General features: G+C 38.5%; 1 protein-coding gene and 1 non-coding gene across 3 annotated transcripts in view; one reads left to right on the top strand and one right to left on the bottom strand.

Annotated features, from left to right (window-relative positions):
- The window catches only part of Cenpp (centromere protein P), a 216,905-nt gene that overhangs the window by 26,063 nt on the left and 172,995 nt on the right, over window positions 1-17,847 (top strand). For both annotated transcript variants that reach the window (XM_013150669.2, XM_003468385.5), the window contains exon 5: window positions 12,855-12,951. In XM_013150669.2, the coding sequence (XP_013006123.1) occupies window positions 12,855-12,951 (97 nt within the window). The remainder of the gene's footprint in view (window positions 1-12,854; window positions 12,952-17,847) is intronic.
- LOC111756326 (U6 spliceosomal RNA) lies at window positions 16,137-16,243 on the bottom strand. The gene has a single exon (XR_002790818.1). It is a non-coding gene; the product is annotated as a U6 spliceosomal RNA (small nuclear RNA).

Raw genomic sequence — 17,847 nt, 5'->3', positions numbered from 1 at the left:
TTTCTATGGCTGTTCATTATTTTATGTCCACTGTCCAGTCTGGTCCATAGTAAGTTTTTTTTTTTTTTAGTGAGTTTTCAATGAAAAATTTTATTCTGCGTTTCTGACTTGATTGCTGTATTTTGCGTAATTTAAAAAGCTTTCTCAGAACATCATTGCATACAGAAAAATGCACATATCCTAAGGACATGGCTCTGTGGACGGCCAGAGAATGGCAGAGTGCGTGTGCGAAACCAGCCCCTCAACCCTGATTCCCCTCGGGTCACTCCTCACCACTGCTGTGCTGACTGTCCTAGGCCTTAGGTTCATCTTGCCTGTTTGTGAACTTTATGGAAACACAGGGTTTGGTGGTGTCCTCTTATCATCTTTTTTTTTTTTTTTTAACTTAAGATGCTATTTGTCAGAGTCACAGTAACTGTCACATGAAATTTTACTTTCTCATTCTTGCTGTATGTTATACCACTGTGTGAATATATTACAATTTAGATAAAATATAAATATTTAAAATTTCTAAAATATTTTTTCTGGAATATTCTTCCTTGGTTTTTTTGTTTGTTTGTTTTTTGCTTTTTTTGGTACTGGGCCTCAAACTTATGACCTTGCACTTGCCAGGCAGTTGCTTATGCCACTGAGCTAAACCGTCAGCCTTCTTCCTATATTTTTGATAGACACATGGATGATTTCCAGTTTTTGCCTTAAATTAACATGCTGTTAAGTTGAAATTTGGGGTATATGGTCTGATTTTTTTTTTTTTAACACATGTATGGATTTGGGTACCAGCGACCATAAACAGGATACTGAATTGCTCCATCCACACAAACCATTATGCTATCTTTTTATAGTTAGACCCTCTACAATTCTTTTTTGTTTGATTCAGCTTTTTGAAACTTTGCAATAGCGTTGTTTTATGTTTCTTGGACTGGCCTTAGACCTGAGAGATCTTCCTGCCCCAGCCTCCCAGGTAATTGGGACTGTGGGTAGCTGCCACTGCTCCAGCTCCCTCTATATTGCTTATCTCATCCTTTTGGTTGGCTTCAGGCAAGCTCTTGCCAAGTAGGCCAGGCTAGTCTTGAACTCTCTGTGTAGCCCAAGATGGCCTCAGATGGTTGATTCTCCTGCCTCTGCCTCCTAAGTGTTGGATTATAGGCTTGTGTCACTACAGCTAGTTCTTATTCACTCCTAACCTCTAGCAAAACTTGCTCTGATATTTTCACTTCTGAATAGTATTCAGCGATATTTCACTGTATGGATCCTCCACATATCACTCATCAGTTGAAAGATACTTTTAGTTTTTGGTACTATAGCAAGTTATGTTTCTATGTATGCGATACACTATTATATATTATTTAGGCTGTTATCTCCGCATATATGCATATGTCTACACTGTAGTACCTCACTTGTAGTTTTCTGCAGTTTTAGTTACTAATTGTTACTGTTAGCATCCAGTATGTCCCCCCAGAGGGTCATCGAGTGGAAGACTTGGTTGCTGATTGATAATCCACTTACCACTGGATTCAGCTAATGATAGCATAATTTGAGGACATTATTGGGAGGTCATAGAAGCAGGAGGCAGAGCCTGGTAGAAGAGTGGGTCACAGGGTGTGGGTGTGACCTCCAGGACTGTATCTCATCCCAGCCCTTTGCTCTGTGTCTTTTACTCTCCATCTGCTTGCTGACTGCCACAACCCCAACACCTGTGCTCTGGCATTTGCTTGTGCCAGGATGCTTCTGACTCGCCTTAGCCCTAAGGCAATGGGACCAGCTTACCATGGACTAAAACCTGGGAGACAATGAGCCCAATGAATTGTTCCTCCTTTCAGTTGCTTCTGTCAGGTGGTTTGTCACAGTGACAGAAAATAACACAACAGTGATCCAAAAATGTTATTTGTCTTGCTTCTTTAAAGAGAGAGACATTATATTTATATAATTGTTATCATATATTGCTAAAATTGTTCTATTACTACATTTTGTTGCTAGTCTTTTGTTGTACCTAATATTTAAATTTAAATTTAACTTTGTCCTAGTTATGTGTGTGTGGGAAAACCATAGTACAGATAGGGTTGCAGTTTCAGGCATTAACGAAGACCTTGAAATGAAGTCCCTGTGTGTATGGGATTACTATGTAAACATACACATGCAGGCATAGAGTGCTGCTGTGAACATTCTTTATAGCTGTTTAGATGAATGTAAATTTTTTGTTCTTTAAAGAAAATAATCAGAAGTGGAATTGCTAAGTCATATGATCTGGATATCTTTAAATTTATAGTAAACTGCCAGCTGTTTTTCAGAATTAATCATACTATTTTACATTCCCACCAACAGTGTATTAGAATGGCTAATAGTACTTTAGTGACTCTGATACTCACCTAATTTTATACCTGATATTCCTAGGAATCTACTTATGTTTTGCTTTATATTTAAGGAGACATGTGGAATTAGTTTTCTGACTACATTAGTTGAAATTGAAATGTGCCAACAGTTTGTGGAAGAAATCCATGACATCTGTTTTACATTTAGTGAAATTTGGATTTTGCTTAGGAAAAATAGATAAATTACAATCACTGTTACAGTTGTGAGCCAGCACATACACGATTTCTTTCTATAATGGAAAACTGTATGTGCTATAATAACAGGACTCCGAATGGAAAGTAATTGAGAGAGAAGACATGAAACGTTGTGAACTCCAATTGTAAAGTTCTTTTTTTAAAAAAAGTACTTTATTTCTGTCTTTATGAGTGTGTGTGTATAAACTTTGGCTATTGTAAGATGATTTTCTTGGTCATCTCCTTGGCCCATTATAAAGAGATTGTTTTTATTTACTTTTTTGATAGAAAATGAAATATGTTACTTTAACCTATAAACTCTATTGAAAAAAGTACTGCTTTTAAACAGCTAAAATCTTGGGAAAGTAATTGTTCCAGACATTAAAAAATATTTCTAACAGATACTGGACCAAGTTTAAATAATGTCTATTACTCCTGAAGAAACGTATGCTTATGTGGCCCTGAGATAATCCAGCTGTTTCACTCTTTCCTTTGTTTCCTATGTGTTCCCTTTGTTTGTTCCTCTGTTCACATGTCTGGGCTTCTTGGATTATTTAAATTTTGTTTACCTTTACTTATTTGTTTTTGCTGATGTCCTGGACGTGAAGCCTGGGCTCCTGCATGCACGCCTAGCCTGTACCTTATCACTGAGCTACACCCCAGCTCTGTATTCTTTTTACCTGGTAACAACTTTATAACATAAACGTTGCCTTCACTTTACCATATTTAAATGTTTGGTGGCATTAAATACATTCCTGATACTTATTGTACAACCGTAACCCTCTCCAGGTGCAAAGGTTTCATGTGAAACTGAAACTCTGCTCCGTAAACAGTAGCTTTCCCTTCTCCCTTTCTCTAGCCTCTGGAGACCACCATCCCAGTTTCTGTGTGACTTTTGACTACATTCAGTGCTCCACAGAAGTGGAATAAAAATTACTTGTCTTTTTTTAACTGAATTCACTTAACATATTTTTATTTAAATTAAAATTTTAATATATAAAACCAAAAACTTTACCTATTAACGGGTAACTTGTTTCAGTACATGTATACCTGTATATATTGTATGATGTATAAAGTAGATTAAGCACATCTGTCTCCTCAAATACTTCTTTATGATGAAAACCTTCAAAGTCCTAGGATTTTTCAGTCCTTTGGAAGTGCACAATACATTGTTGTACCTATAGTGTGTGTGTGTGTGTGTGTATTTGTGTGTATGTGTGCATCGCCATTTACTCATCCGTTCATCAGTGGTCATGTGGGTTGCTCACCTTCACCTTGAGACCCTGCTTTCAGATCTCTTGCATATATTTCAAGAAGTGGAATTGCTAGATCATGCAGTAATTCTGTCTCATGTTTTTGAGGAATTGCTGTCCTGGTTTGTACAGCAGCTGCCTATTGAGTAGAATCTTTCATATCTTTTAAATCTAGTTGATTTAAGCTGGGTGTGGTGGCTGTTACGAATTAAAAACTGGTGGTAGCTTAACACCAGCTGAATTGGATCAGCATGGTGCTGTGCATGGATGGCATAAAAAGGAGACCTGGAGAGGAAGAGTAGCATTGTGGGTTCTCCTAAGCATTGTTATTTGGAGCCATTGGTTCCCCCGAAGATGGTGGTCATGCTGGGATCCTGATAGGAACTTGGGTGTTTCTTATTGCCAGAGGAGATTGGGACCTCATTGTCGCTGACCACAGCTGTGGTACTTTTTGGGAGAGCCCTGATTTTTATTTTGAGCGTCACTTCTTGGCTTCACTGCAGAGCCTTCAACCTAGTAACACAGATCCTTCACCCCGCTGGCATAGACTTTCTGGTTTCCACTGCTGACCTTTGGACCTTTCCAGCACAGATCCATGACACAGACTTGCATGTTGTGGGCTCTAGATTTTCAGCTGAACTCATGCAGGTTATTGCCATGGGATCCAGGCCGGATTTTCTACATCTTTAGTGTTATCAATAGATTTCCTGTACTTTCTTTTGTTTAATTCTGGGTGACCATTATAAAATAGTGTTATAAACTCTGTGTCCTGTACATAATTGTTCTCTTTGAAACCTTTAACTACAGCAGTAGTACACACCTGTATTCCCAGCACTCAAAAGAATCTTTGAGAGTTCAAGACCAGCATGGGCTAAAAAGTGAGCTCAAGGCCAGACTGAACTGCATAGTGAGACCCTGTCTCAAAAAGACCAAAACGTAACAAAAATAAATAAATAAATAAATAAATCTACTTGGTCAAATTCTTTTTCTTCTGTCTGGTTTTTCTGTCTACCGTGAGGTGGGACATTAAAGTCTCCAAATATTATTGAACTATCTCTCCCTTCACATCTGCCAATTTTTGCTTCATAAATGTGGTGATCTATGATTGTTAACGATCTAAATACTTACAAGTATTACATCTTTTTGTCATATGGAACCTCTTAATAATGTCCTTCAGTGTGTTACATAATGTTGATTTAAAGCCTTCTTTAGGCAGTGTCAGTATAGTCATCCCTGTCTTCTTTACTGTAAATAGCCTTTTCTATCCTTTAACTTTTAATTTATTTTTCTCTTGGGTCTAAAGTGAATCTGTTCTAGACAGCATGTAGTAGCATTAGTTTTTTAAAAGTCTGTTTGCCAATCTTTTCCTGATTGGAGAGTTTAATCCATTTACTTTTATTTATCTATTTTTTTAGACCAGGTCTAATTAATTGTTCAGGTATATTGTTGAAATTGAGACCCTCAGACCCCTGAATAGCGAAGGTTATAATTACAGGCCACCGTGCCCAGCAGACATTTTAATTAATTACTAATAATGGCTGAAACCTCTCATTTTGCTGTTCATTTTCTATGTTGTACAGCTTTTTGCCTCTTTATTACTGTCCTCTTTTGTGTTTGTATGGTCTTTTTGTTGAAAAACATTTAAATTCCTTTCCCATTTCCTTTTGTGTAAATTCTGTGGATGTTTTTCTTTGTGGCTGTCACAGGGATTAGATTTTAACATCCTAAAGCTGTAATACTGTAATTTGAAATTAGCCCAAATTAACTTCAGTAACAGAAGAACTGTTTGCTCACAGCTCTGTCTCTTTCAGTTGTCAATGAGATAAAGTCACATTTATAACACTGTGTGCCCAAAAATAAAAGAATGATTTTTCAAATACATGGATCTCTTAAATTTATAGAAACAGACAAAAGTTACAGTTATACCTCTGGCCCTCTACACAGTCAGCTAACAGCATGGTTCAAAAATATTTGGAACAAAATTGCATCTGACTGAGCATGTACGACTTTTTTCCTTAGCATTATTCCTCAGACCTTCCCCACATTTGCTGGGAGGCCTAGTGGTAAATAAAATCCTTCAACTTTTGTTTACTTGAAAATGTCAACATTTCTCTCTCCTGCTCACAGGACACTTTGCAGCCTGCAGGATACTTGGCCTATTCTTTTTATTTTTTAGCATTTTGAATATATTGGCTCATTGCCTTCTGGCCACCAGTGTTTCTGATGAAAAGTTTGTTGAAAAGATGATTGAAGGTTGAAGATACCGTATATGTGATGAGTTGGTTCTTTTTCTCTTTTACCGAGGCGGTGTCTTGCTGTGCAGTCCAGGCTGGCTTTGAACTTGCACTGACCCTTCTGCCTCAGCCCCTAGAGTTCTGCCACTATATCTGGACCAAATTGTTTCTTTCTGTCTTGCTGCTTTCAAGATTCTTAGTGTTTGGTTTTTGTCAGTTGGATTTTAATGTGTCTTGCCTTTCTTGAAGTTCTTTGTGCTTCTTGGATATTTGTACTTCTGTCATCAAATTTGGACATTTTTCAGACTTTTTTTTTTTTTCTTTTTGGAACCCAGGATCGAACCCCTGACCTCGCACTTGCCAGGCAAGTGCTTACGCCCCTGAGCTGTAAATCCTGAGCAGAATCCTTGGCCCTTCAGCCAGTATTTTTTCTCATCTCTTTTCCTGTCTCTTGGGAAACTCACATTGTGTAAGTTGGTCCTCGTGGTGGCATCCCGCAGATGTCTTTGGCTCTGTATACTTTTCTTCAGTCTTTTCTCTTTCTGGGGTTCAGGCTTCATAGTTATCATCGTGCTGTCTTCCAGTTCATGCATTCTTTTTCCCGTCTGCTCCATTCTGCCTTTAAATTTCTCTGGCGAATGTATCATTTCACTTATTATACTTTAGAGCTCTGGAATTTCTTGTTTTTTTTTTTAAGCTGCTAATATTTCTGTTTACTCGATACGTAATTCGCTTGGCCTCTTCCATATCTTTCTTCATTTCCAAAGCATCTTTAAGTCATTTGTTGTAGTCTTGGTGTTATAGATCTCCCATCAGGATTATTTTGTCAGCTGTGGTGTATTTTGATTAACTTTGTAAAAAATCTTTTGAGTACACTGTATTTTCCTTTGTTGTTAAAAGGTGCTCATTGGAGTGTGGTAATGTTGAAACTCCATATTAAAGGGTGAGCTATACTTCTGAGCCTCACCTCTTTTATTTACTTTATGGTACAGAGAGACACAGTCGGGCTGTGTTCCTCAGGTTGGCCTAGAACTTGGAATCCTCCTGCCTCAGCCTCCAGAACGGCTGGGCTTAGAGTCATGCACCATGACTCCTGCTTTACTTGTATTTTTGTCAGCTGTCTCTCTGTCGAGAATCAGCCTGGGGTATAAACTTAAGATCTTCTCGGGTCTCTTTTGAGCCTACACCTCTCCTTGCAGATGCATATGTGATCACTGTATATGCAGTTGATTTTGAATGTTCTGTTCCCGAGAGACTCACTCCTGAAGTGGGACAGCTCTGCCACTGGGTAGGAGAAAGGCATCCAGTTGCAACCACAGCACCTTCTACTTAGGAGCTTGTGGGAGGTGACTGGAGGAAGGGTGCTATCTCCAGCTCACTCTCAGGAGATGGGGTCTAGCCAGAAGAGGCTGCTCCTGGGGGTGTGAACTGGGAGGGTTTATCTGGCCCAGCCCTCCCTTGAATGTCTGTGCTTCCTGTTGGCCCTGCCCTTCTGCCATGCCTTCCTGCAGTGGAACCAACCTCAGTGGAACTGAGCGGAAATAAACCTCTTTTGACACCAGGTGTCGGGGATTTTGTCCTAACAATGAGAAAGTGACTGAGACAGAAAGTGAAATTTCCCTCAGCTGGGAGCAGATTGTCAAAACAGGAAAAATGAAACCATGATGGCAGCTTGATTCTTTGTTTGCACCTCTGTAATGAGCAGCAGCATCAGCCATCAGATCAGGGAATCCCTGCACTTGAGAAGAGTCCTCTTTTGCCCACCCTGGCTTCCACAGTGATGTGCAGGTGCTGTGGGAACAATTGTTTAACTGCCTAAGACTGTGCTGAGAGAAAAACTCTTGACTTCTACTGTACTTACGTCAGTATTTGACAGAAATTAGCCCATCTTCCTGTCTAAACTTTCCCTGGGCATTGCAGGCCGTGGGTAGGCTACAGAATTCCAGCGCTCGCCTCAGACAGGCTGCCGTTGCCTGTGTCTGGGTAGGGCCACGGAATTCTGGTGCTGCTTACTCTACCATCTTTTCAAAGTCATTTAGGCATTTTTGCTATTCCACATTAATTTATTCACTTGTGGGCTCTGTTTTACATTACTGTTTATTGGCTGCTGTAGGATTGCAGTATATGTACACAAAATCAGTCTTTTAGTAGTCTGTCTAGTTTTAATGCTTTGTGGCAGCAAGAATTGTCTAGAAGTCGTATCACAGATCTGTTCCTGCCCCTGCCTCATGCTGTAGTTTTAATGAGTTCACATATATACATTGCATTAGGTGACATTATGATTTTTTTACTCTCAGCCATTATATATCATTTAAATAACTTAAGAGAAGGCTAATTACTTTGTTGCTTTTCCTGATGGAATCATTTCAGAACATACAGACTGTCCTAGTTCTCCTTCCCTTCATATTTCAGTGGGTTTCTTTTTCTTCCTTCCTTCCTTCCTTCCCTCCATAGTGCTGGGGATCAGACCCAGGACCTTACACATGCAAGTCAAGTGCTCTACAACTGAGCTACAACTCTAGCCCTGCATTTTATAGTGTAAACATATTCCTTCTGTAGTCCTAGTGCACTGATCAGTTTCACAAACTGATACTGGTATATTTTTATTGCGTACCATTCGTATTCCAGTTGTGTTGGTTGCTCTCATGACGTCCTTTCTTGCAGCTCCTTCCCCCAGGGTACATGATCCAGTCTACGGCTGAGTGCTGTATTTGCCTGTCATGTCTCTTTATCTTCCTTTAATTTGGAAAAAAAAAAAAATTAAAGCCTTTCTTTGCTGTTTTTCAAGCTGACTTTTTTTCTCCCTCATGATGCTGTGGACTGAACCCAGGGGCGTCCTACCACTGCGCTAGGTTACATCCCCACCCAGTTTGATTCTTTGCTCTGACAGGGTCTCATTAAGTTGCCCAATCTCTTCTTAGATTTGGGACCTTTCTGTGTAGCTGGATTCATAGGTGTGTGCACTGTATCTGGCTTGGCCTGGCCTTTATTGAAAAACTAGTTCTTTTTATTTATTTATTTTTTGTTGTTTTACCAATTGAATGTTCCTCATCGTGTTCTGATTTTTTTCTTTGTAACCAAATGATATTCACTGTTGAGTAAAACACTGTGTAGACGATGTATTGTCCTCAACATACCTGTCCTTCATAGGTGATAATTTTTTTAACGTCAAAAAAGGCTAATATTGCTTTATTAAAATGAATAAGTCCAATTTCCTCAAAATTTTTTTTCCCCAAAACATCATTGATTCTGAAGCACTGTGCTCTGCTCCCTCAAGGACACTAATGCCTTAAAGTGGTGGGCGGGTTGTGCTTGAGTTTGTTATTGCTAGTTGTAGTACCTCAATCAAGATGTCACAATTGTTATAATCAGTTTTACTCCCTCTATGATGACAGTTGTAATTATGCAATTGTATGTATGCAATTGTAAGAGGTCCTAACACTCCCCATTGGTGATAAGTAATTTTGACCAATGAAATCTGCCCAATTTCTCCATTGTGTAGGAGTCCTGTCTCTTCCTCCCTTATAACTAAAATGCATTCTATAGGGACACAAGTTTTGACCCTGCAGTTACTACTCTGTTGAAATTTCTTCTTTCATTTAGGATCCCCTAGTGATTCTTGTTTGATCTGGTCTTTGCTATGGTGATTGCAAAATGATAACTTTTCAATTCAGTAACACTTCTTCCATATTTTTTAGTAGGCATTTGAGCGTCATGCATAAAAGATACCCATTCTCCACTATGAGGGTACATGTGTAGATACTGGTGTAGTATAGCTATGGGGCTATTCATTCCCATTTTTGATGATTAACAATCCTTACAAGGATTTGTGCTCCTTTGGTGTCCCAAGGGTCTCTTAGGCTCTACTGGCTTTGTGTTCTTTTTTTCTCTTAAACTTAATAATTTACTTTAGTAATTTTAATCTGTTTCACTTGATTTATATTTATTTTGGTGAATCTTATGCGTGTGCAAATCTGCTGTTGAAGACTTTTAGAGAGTTTTTCGTTTTTGCTTTTGTACATTTCAGGCCTAAAGTCTCTATTTCTTTCTTACTATTTATCTCTATGTTGCTATTCTCTGTTTATGGAACATATTATTCTTCTTTCAGTAGAAATTTAACATCTTTGCTTAGTAATTTTACTTTGCGGTTCTTGAACAAAAGTTTTTATAAATTTCTTTTTTCCTGTGAATGGTGTATACTTTCTTGATTCTTTGCATACTTAGTTTCTTTCTTGTTTATTGGCTATTTTGGATGTTATTATGTGTGAAAAGAAAAATATGTAAAAAATATATATATATGCTAATATATATATATGCTAAAAAATATATACACAGTACAGTGGTACTTTGGTTCATGAATATGCATGCACGCGTGTATGAATGATCTCGAAGTCTTTGATTTAGCTCTGCTCTGGAATACTGCTTCATTGCTCAGCCACATCTCTCATGGCCCTTCCTTGTCCTGTCCCTGCCCAAAGATCCACAGAGCTGAAAGCTTACAGTCTGTTCTGAGCGTGCTGTTCTGAGCGTGCATCCTGTAGACAGAGTCCTCCTCCTCAAATATGCTCACTTCCTGCTCTTTTCTCCCTTGACTTCCAGCATGCTTGTTGTTGTATTCAGTGATACTTTGCCCTGGGTAGCAGTCGCTTGTTCATTTGCCTTTTGGTGTTTTTGCAAAAGGTCCTTTATGTATCTAAACTGCAGAAAAGTTCTGAGGTGGTAAAACATAGGCTTCTTGAATTAATCTGCCACGAACCACAGACAAAAGAAGTAAATCCAGTTTATTTGGGGACAAGGTTCCCATTACTCTGTCAGAGCTACATTTTTTTCCATATCTTTTTGAGATGGGGTTTTGCTCTGCAGCTCAGGCTGGCCTTGTCTTATTTCTGTCTGTTCTACTATGTACCACCTCAAGTGCAATCGGAATTCTGCATGGCTTTTCATGCCATAGTTCAAGTACTTTTGCTTTATAGATCCTGGTCAGTTTTGTGTATGAGCCTGTGGTAGTGATCCAAGGGCTTCATTAACACATATAGTGGATCCCTTTCTCTAGGTTCTTCCTTTCTACTTCTTCCCTCCTCTGCTTCATGTGAGGGGTGGAAGAGTGACCGAGTGTCCACCTGTGTGTAGCAGCCACACTAGAGCGGAAGGGAACAGCATCCTTCCTTTGCATCTTGATTGGTGTCTAGTGGGTTAGGCTGAAACAGCTCCCTCCAGTCTTCCCAGCACAGCACCTCACTGGGAGGAACAGAAGACAACATTTTGTCTGGTTTTGTTGGTGTTGAACACCAGGTGGCAGTGCTGGTTGACAAGCTTGGCATTCTACTCAGTGGCCTTGGTGCCTGGTGGGCAGTGAAAGGGGTGTAGCCTTCTTTGACAAGAAGGTTCTGTTCAGCAGCAACCTTCCTTCTCATCTTCTGTGACCTCTGCTGGCTAAAGGGAGCGGTCATCCCCTGGCCATTTTTGTTTGATTGGTTTTGTCTACACATTACAGTAGTTGTGGCTTGTCAGTTGCTGGTGTCCTGACTGTGATACACTAGAGACAGTAGTAAACTCCAAGAAATTCACTGCCAAGTCTACCTGTAGACTATCTTTCTTCTCTTGGCATTTCAGATTTTCCGATTTTTGTGCTTTTTGATTTTTGTGTTGTATCCAGTGCATTAAGTTGTAATTAATGGGAGCATTTGGTTTGAATGTGTATACTCCACAGTGGCTAGAAGAGACTGAACACCTACAGCACAAGTGAATGATTAGGTGAGATCATGGAACTGGAACCCAAGTGGCGCATAAGTTTATGCAGCTGAGTGATACACTAAGTATACTATTAAGAGAATTAAGATAAATAGATTTATGAGAACTCAGGTAAGGGAATGAAATTATTTATAGCTGTTGGAGACACAGGATATGTGTGTGGTGGTAAAGTCGTTCTGACAGCAATCAGGTGTCCTTCAGTTTAGTTCTTAACAAACCCTGTGGGTTATAAACAACTCCCACCCCTCACTGCCTCCCTTCAGACCCAGCTAGAAGAGTCTGTGCTCATCCACACCTGTACTTACAGGCTATAAGGAGTTACTGTGAGCCTTGCAAGTTCAGTAATTGCTGGAACCACTTAGAGAACTACTTAACAATTGCCATTTTACTGTAAAAGGTAAAACCCAGAAACAGCCAAATGGAAGCAACACATAGAGTAAGATCTGGGGCCTTTGGCGGTGGGGGATACACAGCTTTCTTGTGAATTCTATCACATTACCCTCTCAACAAATCGTCGTGGTCACCAGCCAGAAATCTCCACTGAACACCAGAGCTTTTCGTGAGGTCTTACTACATGGGCATGGTTGGCTAAATCACTCTGTCTCTGTCCATTCCGATGTCTGCTCGCCCAAAGTTCCAACCGCTTACCGATGTGATAGGCTTTCCAGTAAGCAGCTCCCAGCCTGATGCTATCTTAAGGTCCATCTGAGTCACTTCATTAATGTAAGAGACGCTTCTTCTACAGGACTGAAGTCTGTATCAGGAAGTGGCCCATGTACACGTTCACTGTTAAACCGCACTCATTAAATACGATTTTATGGCAAATGTGGCGTTTCAGTGATTTGAAAGTTGTAGACAGGTTTAAACATTGGAAAAGGGCATTTCAAGCTAGTGCGGTAGCATTAGCAGTGAACACAGCTTTTACACAGTGAAATCACATACAGAACTGTCCCATTCAGTATAGAGAAGTGTATTAAGTACTTTCTAAATGTTAGTGTAGAACATATGAAAAGAAAGTCAGATTTGGTGTGTATTTAATGACATTTATTAATCATAGATTCTTATTCCTACAGAGCAGAAGAAAGAAGAGATTTATTCATGTTTTTCCGAGGCCTACATTTTTTTGTGAAGTGGTGTGAATATCGTAAGCGCACATTTACACATTTCAAGGTAAGGTCCAAAGTCTAAATTTAAGTTTATATAGAATATGCAGCTGGTGTTATTTAGTGTGCTTTTCTTAAAGTTTTTGGAGGAGGGAAAACGTTTTCATTGACTTCAGGATTTTTTAATTATTTGTGACCACTGGAGGAGAAGTTTCTGTATAAGTCAGTATTTTATAAAATATTTTGAATTAAATATAGTTATGGTCTAATTCATTTTAAAATCTACATTTTAAAAAGTAAATCTTTCAAGCGTTATTGATGTATAATAATAAATGCTAATAAAAATGTAAGTAAAACAGGCTTACTATAAAGCAGTGTGTGTTTAACTTTCTGAGCAAAGTATGTATCTTGATTTTGCATATTTTGAGTTTAAATATCAAAGCCTGATCGATTATTGGTCTGATAAAGGTACTTTAAAGCACTTCTTTTTGTCTTGGATCGTAACTATGATTGTGTTTAACCCCTCCACTCCTGCACGGTGGTATGAAATTAAATTATTGACTGTTGTGGGCCACACAAAGACTGGTTGTGGAAGAATTAATAAATAATATTTCAAGGTTTAGATTCTCTCAAAACCTAACCGGGTCACACTCTTGTTTTTAGGCTGGTTTATAGGCCTCCTTTATTTGGGTTATATTCTTTTTTATTATTATTATACTTAAATCCTGTTTGACTAAGCTAATAAAATAGTAGAATTTTCTGCAGAATGAAATAGAGTGGTTCCCATGTCCCTTAAAGAGTTCCTGTGATTTTGCTGTATTTTCTTGCATATAGTCTTAGGCCAGGACAATGAAGTATCTTTGCTTCACAAATGATAAAGCAGTGATTGCCAACTGTGCTGGCAGTGATGGTAATGAATTACTTGACGTTCGACTCTGAATATTTCTTTATGCGTTTGAGTGGCTACTGGTTTTTGTGACCTCCAATCCCCATTTGCAAAGCTGGTTTGTGGCAAATGTAAGCCATGCATGTCTGAGCAAGCTGCTTGTTACCATGAAAGCTCTGAAAGGTTCACCATCTCTGCTCTACATGCTGGCTTTGCAGGTGGAGAAGTAATTGGTGTTTAAAGGAAATAGAGCACTCTGTGAGCTGGACTTTGCTGGTGGTAACGTTACTAGAATGGAGAGATACAGTCACATTTGTTTGTAACCATTTTCTGTATTTTTTCATGATCCCAAATTAAACTCTGTATTTGTTTCCTCCTTGCTCAGTAAATACTACTTGATTTTTTCATTTCTGTAAATTTGACTGTTCTAAGTACTTCATATATGTGGAATGTCCTTTTGTCTGGATTATTTCACTGATGATAACATCCTCAGGGTTCGGTTCCTTTTTAAGGCTGGATAATACTGACGTTGTTGTATTGTGTTTTGCTTACCCACTCCTGCTGGTGGGCCTTGGGTTGTCGTTTCCTCTTCACTGTGTGAATAGCACTGCTGTGACCACAAGTGTGCCACTATCTTTTCATGTCTTTGCTTTCGACTCTCAAGTATGTGTTAGGAAGGGCGTTTGTTGGATCAAGAAATAGTTCTAAGTTTAATTTTTAGAAAATCATACACCGATCTTCACAGCAGCTATACCATTCTCCATCCCTTCCAGCAAAGCACAAGAGGTCTGGTTTCTCCACAGCCTCTCCAATGTAATTTTTGCTGTTGTTTAGTAAAAATCAGTCCTGTAGGCAGAAAGTGATACCTCACTCCAGTTCTGGTTTGTGTCTTCCAGGTAACTAGCAGGGCTGAGCATCTTTCCACGTGCTCACTGACCACTAGCATCTCTGTGGTGAATGTAAGACTCATGTATGTTTCAACTGCATTGCTTTTTCTTGAATTGTAAGAACTCTTTATATAGTGTAGATATTAACTCATTAAGTATATGACATGCAAATACTTTCTCTGTCATTTCATTCTCTCGGTAGTATCTTTTAATACAGAAAATTTTGATAAAATTCTATTTATTTTTATTCTTGTTATCTGTTTTTGGTGTCTGATTCAAGAAATTCTTACCAAATTCATTCTCAAAAAGAATTTTCTCCTTTTGGTAAGAATTTTGTCATTTAGTGCTTAAGGCCAGGTTTTTGTTGTTGTTTTGTTTTGTAGTACTGGGGATCGAACCCAGGTCTTTAGCACTAAGTATATCCCTACCTTTTTTTTTTTTTCTAATTATTATTTTGAGACAGAGTCTTGCTAAATTGCCCATACTCAGTTTGAACTTGTAATCCTCCTGCCTCAGTCTTCCAGAGTGATAGTACTGCAGGCCTGTACCGACACACCTGGCCAGGATTAGCTATGTGGTCCATCTGGAGTTAGTTTTTGGAGGTGGTGTGAAGCTCAAGTACCATTAGTTAGGATTTGTGTCTAGATGTCTCTGCAAGGCCTCATGCAGTCAGTAGGTGGGGGCTTTTGAAGGTGGCTGGGTCTGGAGTATGTGGTTCTGGGGTCCAGGGTGATTACTAAATCTGTCCACTGGCTGGTTTGGTGTGGTACTGAGCAGGATTAAGAGTGCCCCAGCCTTGGCGTGAGTGCTCTGCTGTAATGGTGAATGGGCTGGATAAGCAGTAAAGGACAGAAAAAGGCTCACAGTTGCATGTTGTTTGCTGCTTATTGTTGCTGCTACCTGTCTTCTGGTCTCCAGTACTTGCCTTGGAGTCAGCTGCTTATGGACTGAAACCTCTGCAAACTGTGAGTCGAAATAAACTTCCCCTTTTTAACTTTGAGTGTTGGGTATTTTGTCTCAGCAGTGAGGAAAGTAACTGAGACACCACTGTTTTGCACATGTATGTCCTGTGTTTCCAGCACTGTTTGTTGAGACTGTCCTTTCCCCATTACATGCTCTCAGTACTTGGGTTGAAAATCATTTGACCATATGATAGATACATCACGGATTTATTTCTGGGTTCTTTAGTCTATTCTTGCATTTATGGCAGTACCACACTGCTTTGATTACGATAGCGTTAGTAAGTTTTGAAATTAAGGATTTGTGAGTTTTTCTTTGTTCTTCTTTTCAATATTCTTTCATTTATTTGCGGTCACTTGAGAGTCTGTATGAATTTTAAAGTGGATTTTTCTATTTCCGCAAAAACATTCCTGGGATCTTCATACAGACTGGAGTGAATCTGGAGCTTGTTTTGTTGTCTTACTAGCAAATCTTCCAATCCACGAACACAGGATATTTCTCCTTCAGTTTCTTTCAGTGGAGTTTGTAAGGAGTAAATCATTTTTACATGTTATCCTTGCACAGGGGCCATGCTAATCTTCTCTGTATCATTCCAATTTTAGTATATGTGCTACCGAAGTGAGCACGTAAATAACTTTTAAGCCTGTAATTCCTTAATTATTGTCAAGCATGAAATATCTATATATTATAAGCAAGTCAGAGTAGTTTTATTTTTTCCCATTAATTTCTTTGTTACCTTTTGGATCTGTATACTTTGTATTGTGTATTTTATTTCCAACTTAAGAGTATCAAGGTGAAGATGTATGCTGCCTATATTCATGTCTTTACACCTAGAAGACCCAAAATTATTTCTCTAAGAAAATTTTGTAATTCAGACTTTTTCCCTATGTTCTTTCTCCCCAATTATTATTTTATCTCAACTACAGGCTTTTTAAAAAATATGAGCATTATTTTATGTTGTTTTTTCCAGTAAGTTTTATTATTAAAAGAATACCTGAGTACATTTTTGTTCTGAAAACTAGAAATTTAATAGCTCTAACCACTTTCTGTAGTCTCAGTCTTACCATGGCTTCCACCTTTATCAGGTACGTATTTCCAGATAAAGTGACAGTTTGTTTCCATTGCTTCATTCAAGCTATGATAATTTAAAGATTCCAATTTTTTCCAAATGGATAGGTTTTACTTTTTTTTTTTTTTTTGTCTTTTTCATTTTTATCGGTACCGGGGATTGAACTCATGACCGCCTGCTTGCAAGGCAGGTGCTTATGCCCCTGAGCTAAACCTCCAGCCCCTAGGTTTTACATTTATTGTGTATTTAATTAAAATGTGCTCACCGTTGTGCTAGACACCATAAAAGTATAAAAACAAGGCTGTGTGTGTGCCCTCAGCTTTCAGTCACAAAGAAATGAGACATACATACAAATATGAAAGCAGCGTAGTAATTATGATCAACTACCAAAATAAGTGAGCAAGTTAATAAACAATATTAGGATAATAATTGTGACCTTAAGAGGACACAGATGCTTAAATGGAAAAGTTTGATCTTGGGGTCAACATTGACAAATGGGGGTTCATTTTAGAGAAGGTAAAAAACAAAGAAATACTTAAAAATAGGATTGAATATGGGCTCTGATGTTAGTGTATAATAGAGACCAAGTTGATTCCCATGTATAATGTATAATAGAAATGACATTAGTATTTTGATATACACGTGTCATAATCGTGTTTCTAAAGCTAATAATCTTAAGTTTAATTCCAAAGCCATGTGTAGACTAAGACACTTGAGTGGAATATAGGAAAGAATTTTAGTTTAAGAACCTTAGTCTGGCAGCCTTGTGTTATCATAAATTTTCAGTGTCAAATTGAAGGTTACATACATTCAATGTTCTATGTGGGTGTTCATTGTGGGTGTTGGAAATGTTGCCCAAAGCTTTGCTGTGAATCTGTATTTTGTTTTGGTGAACATACATGTGGGTGGGCAGCCGGGAAGCTGGTGACTCTGCAAAAGACACTTTTTATTTTCATTTCTTAGGTTTGAACAAATTCATTGTTGAGATGCCTGTTCCTGTCATGTAAAAAGAAAATTCTTTGTGGTTCCTTCATATTTGAAAATCTTTACAGTAGAGGAGCCTTATTACTGTTCTCTGAGAAATAGCTAGACTTCTGGGTGTTTTGTTTGTTATAAGCTTACTGATTTGGACCTACTTGCCTTTTAAAAATGCTTTATAAT

This window comes from Cavia porcellus, unplaced genomic scaffold (genome assembly GCF_034190915.1).
Source record: "Cavia porcellus strain 051 isolate PalLab524CR breed Dunkin Hartley unplaced genomic scaffold, mCavPor4.1 scaffold_17, whole genome shotgun sequence".
Classification (NCBI taxonomy): Eukaryota; Metazoa; Chordata; class Mammalia; order Rodentia; family Caviidae; genus Cavia; species Cavia porcellus.
This window is presented reverse-complemented; position numbering and strand designations above follow the sequence as displayed.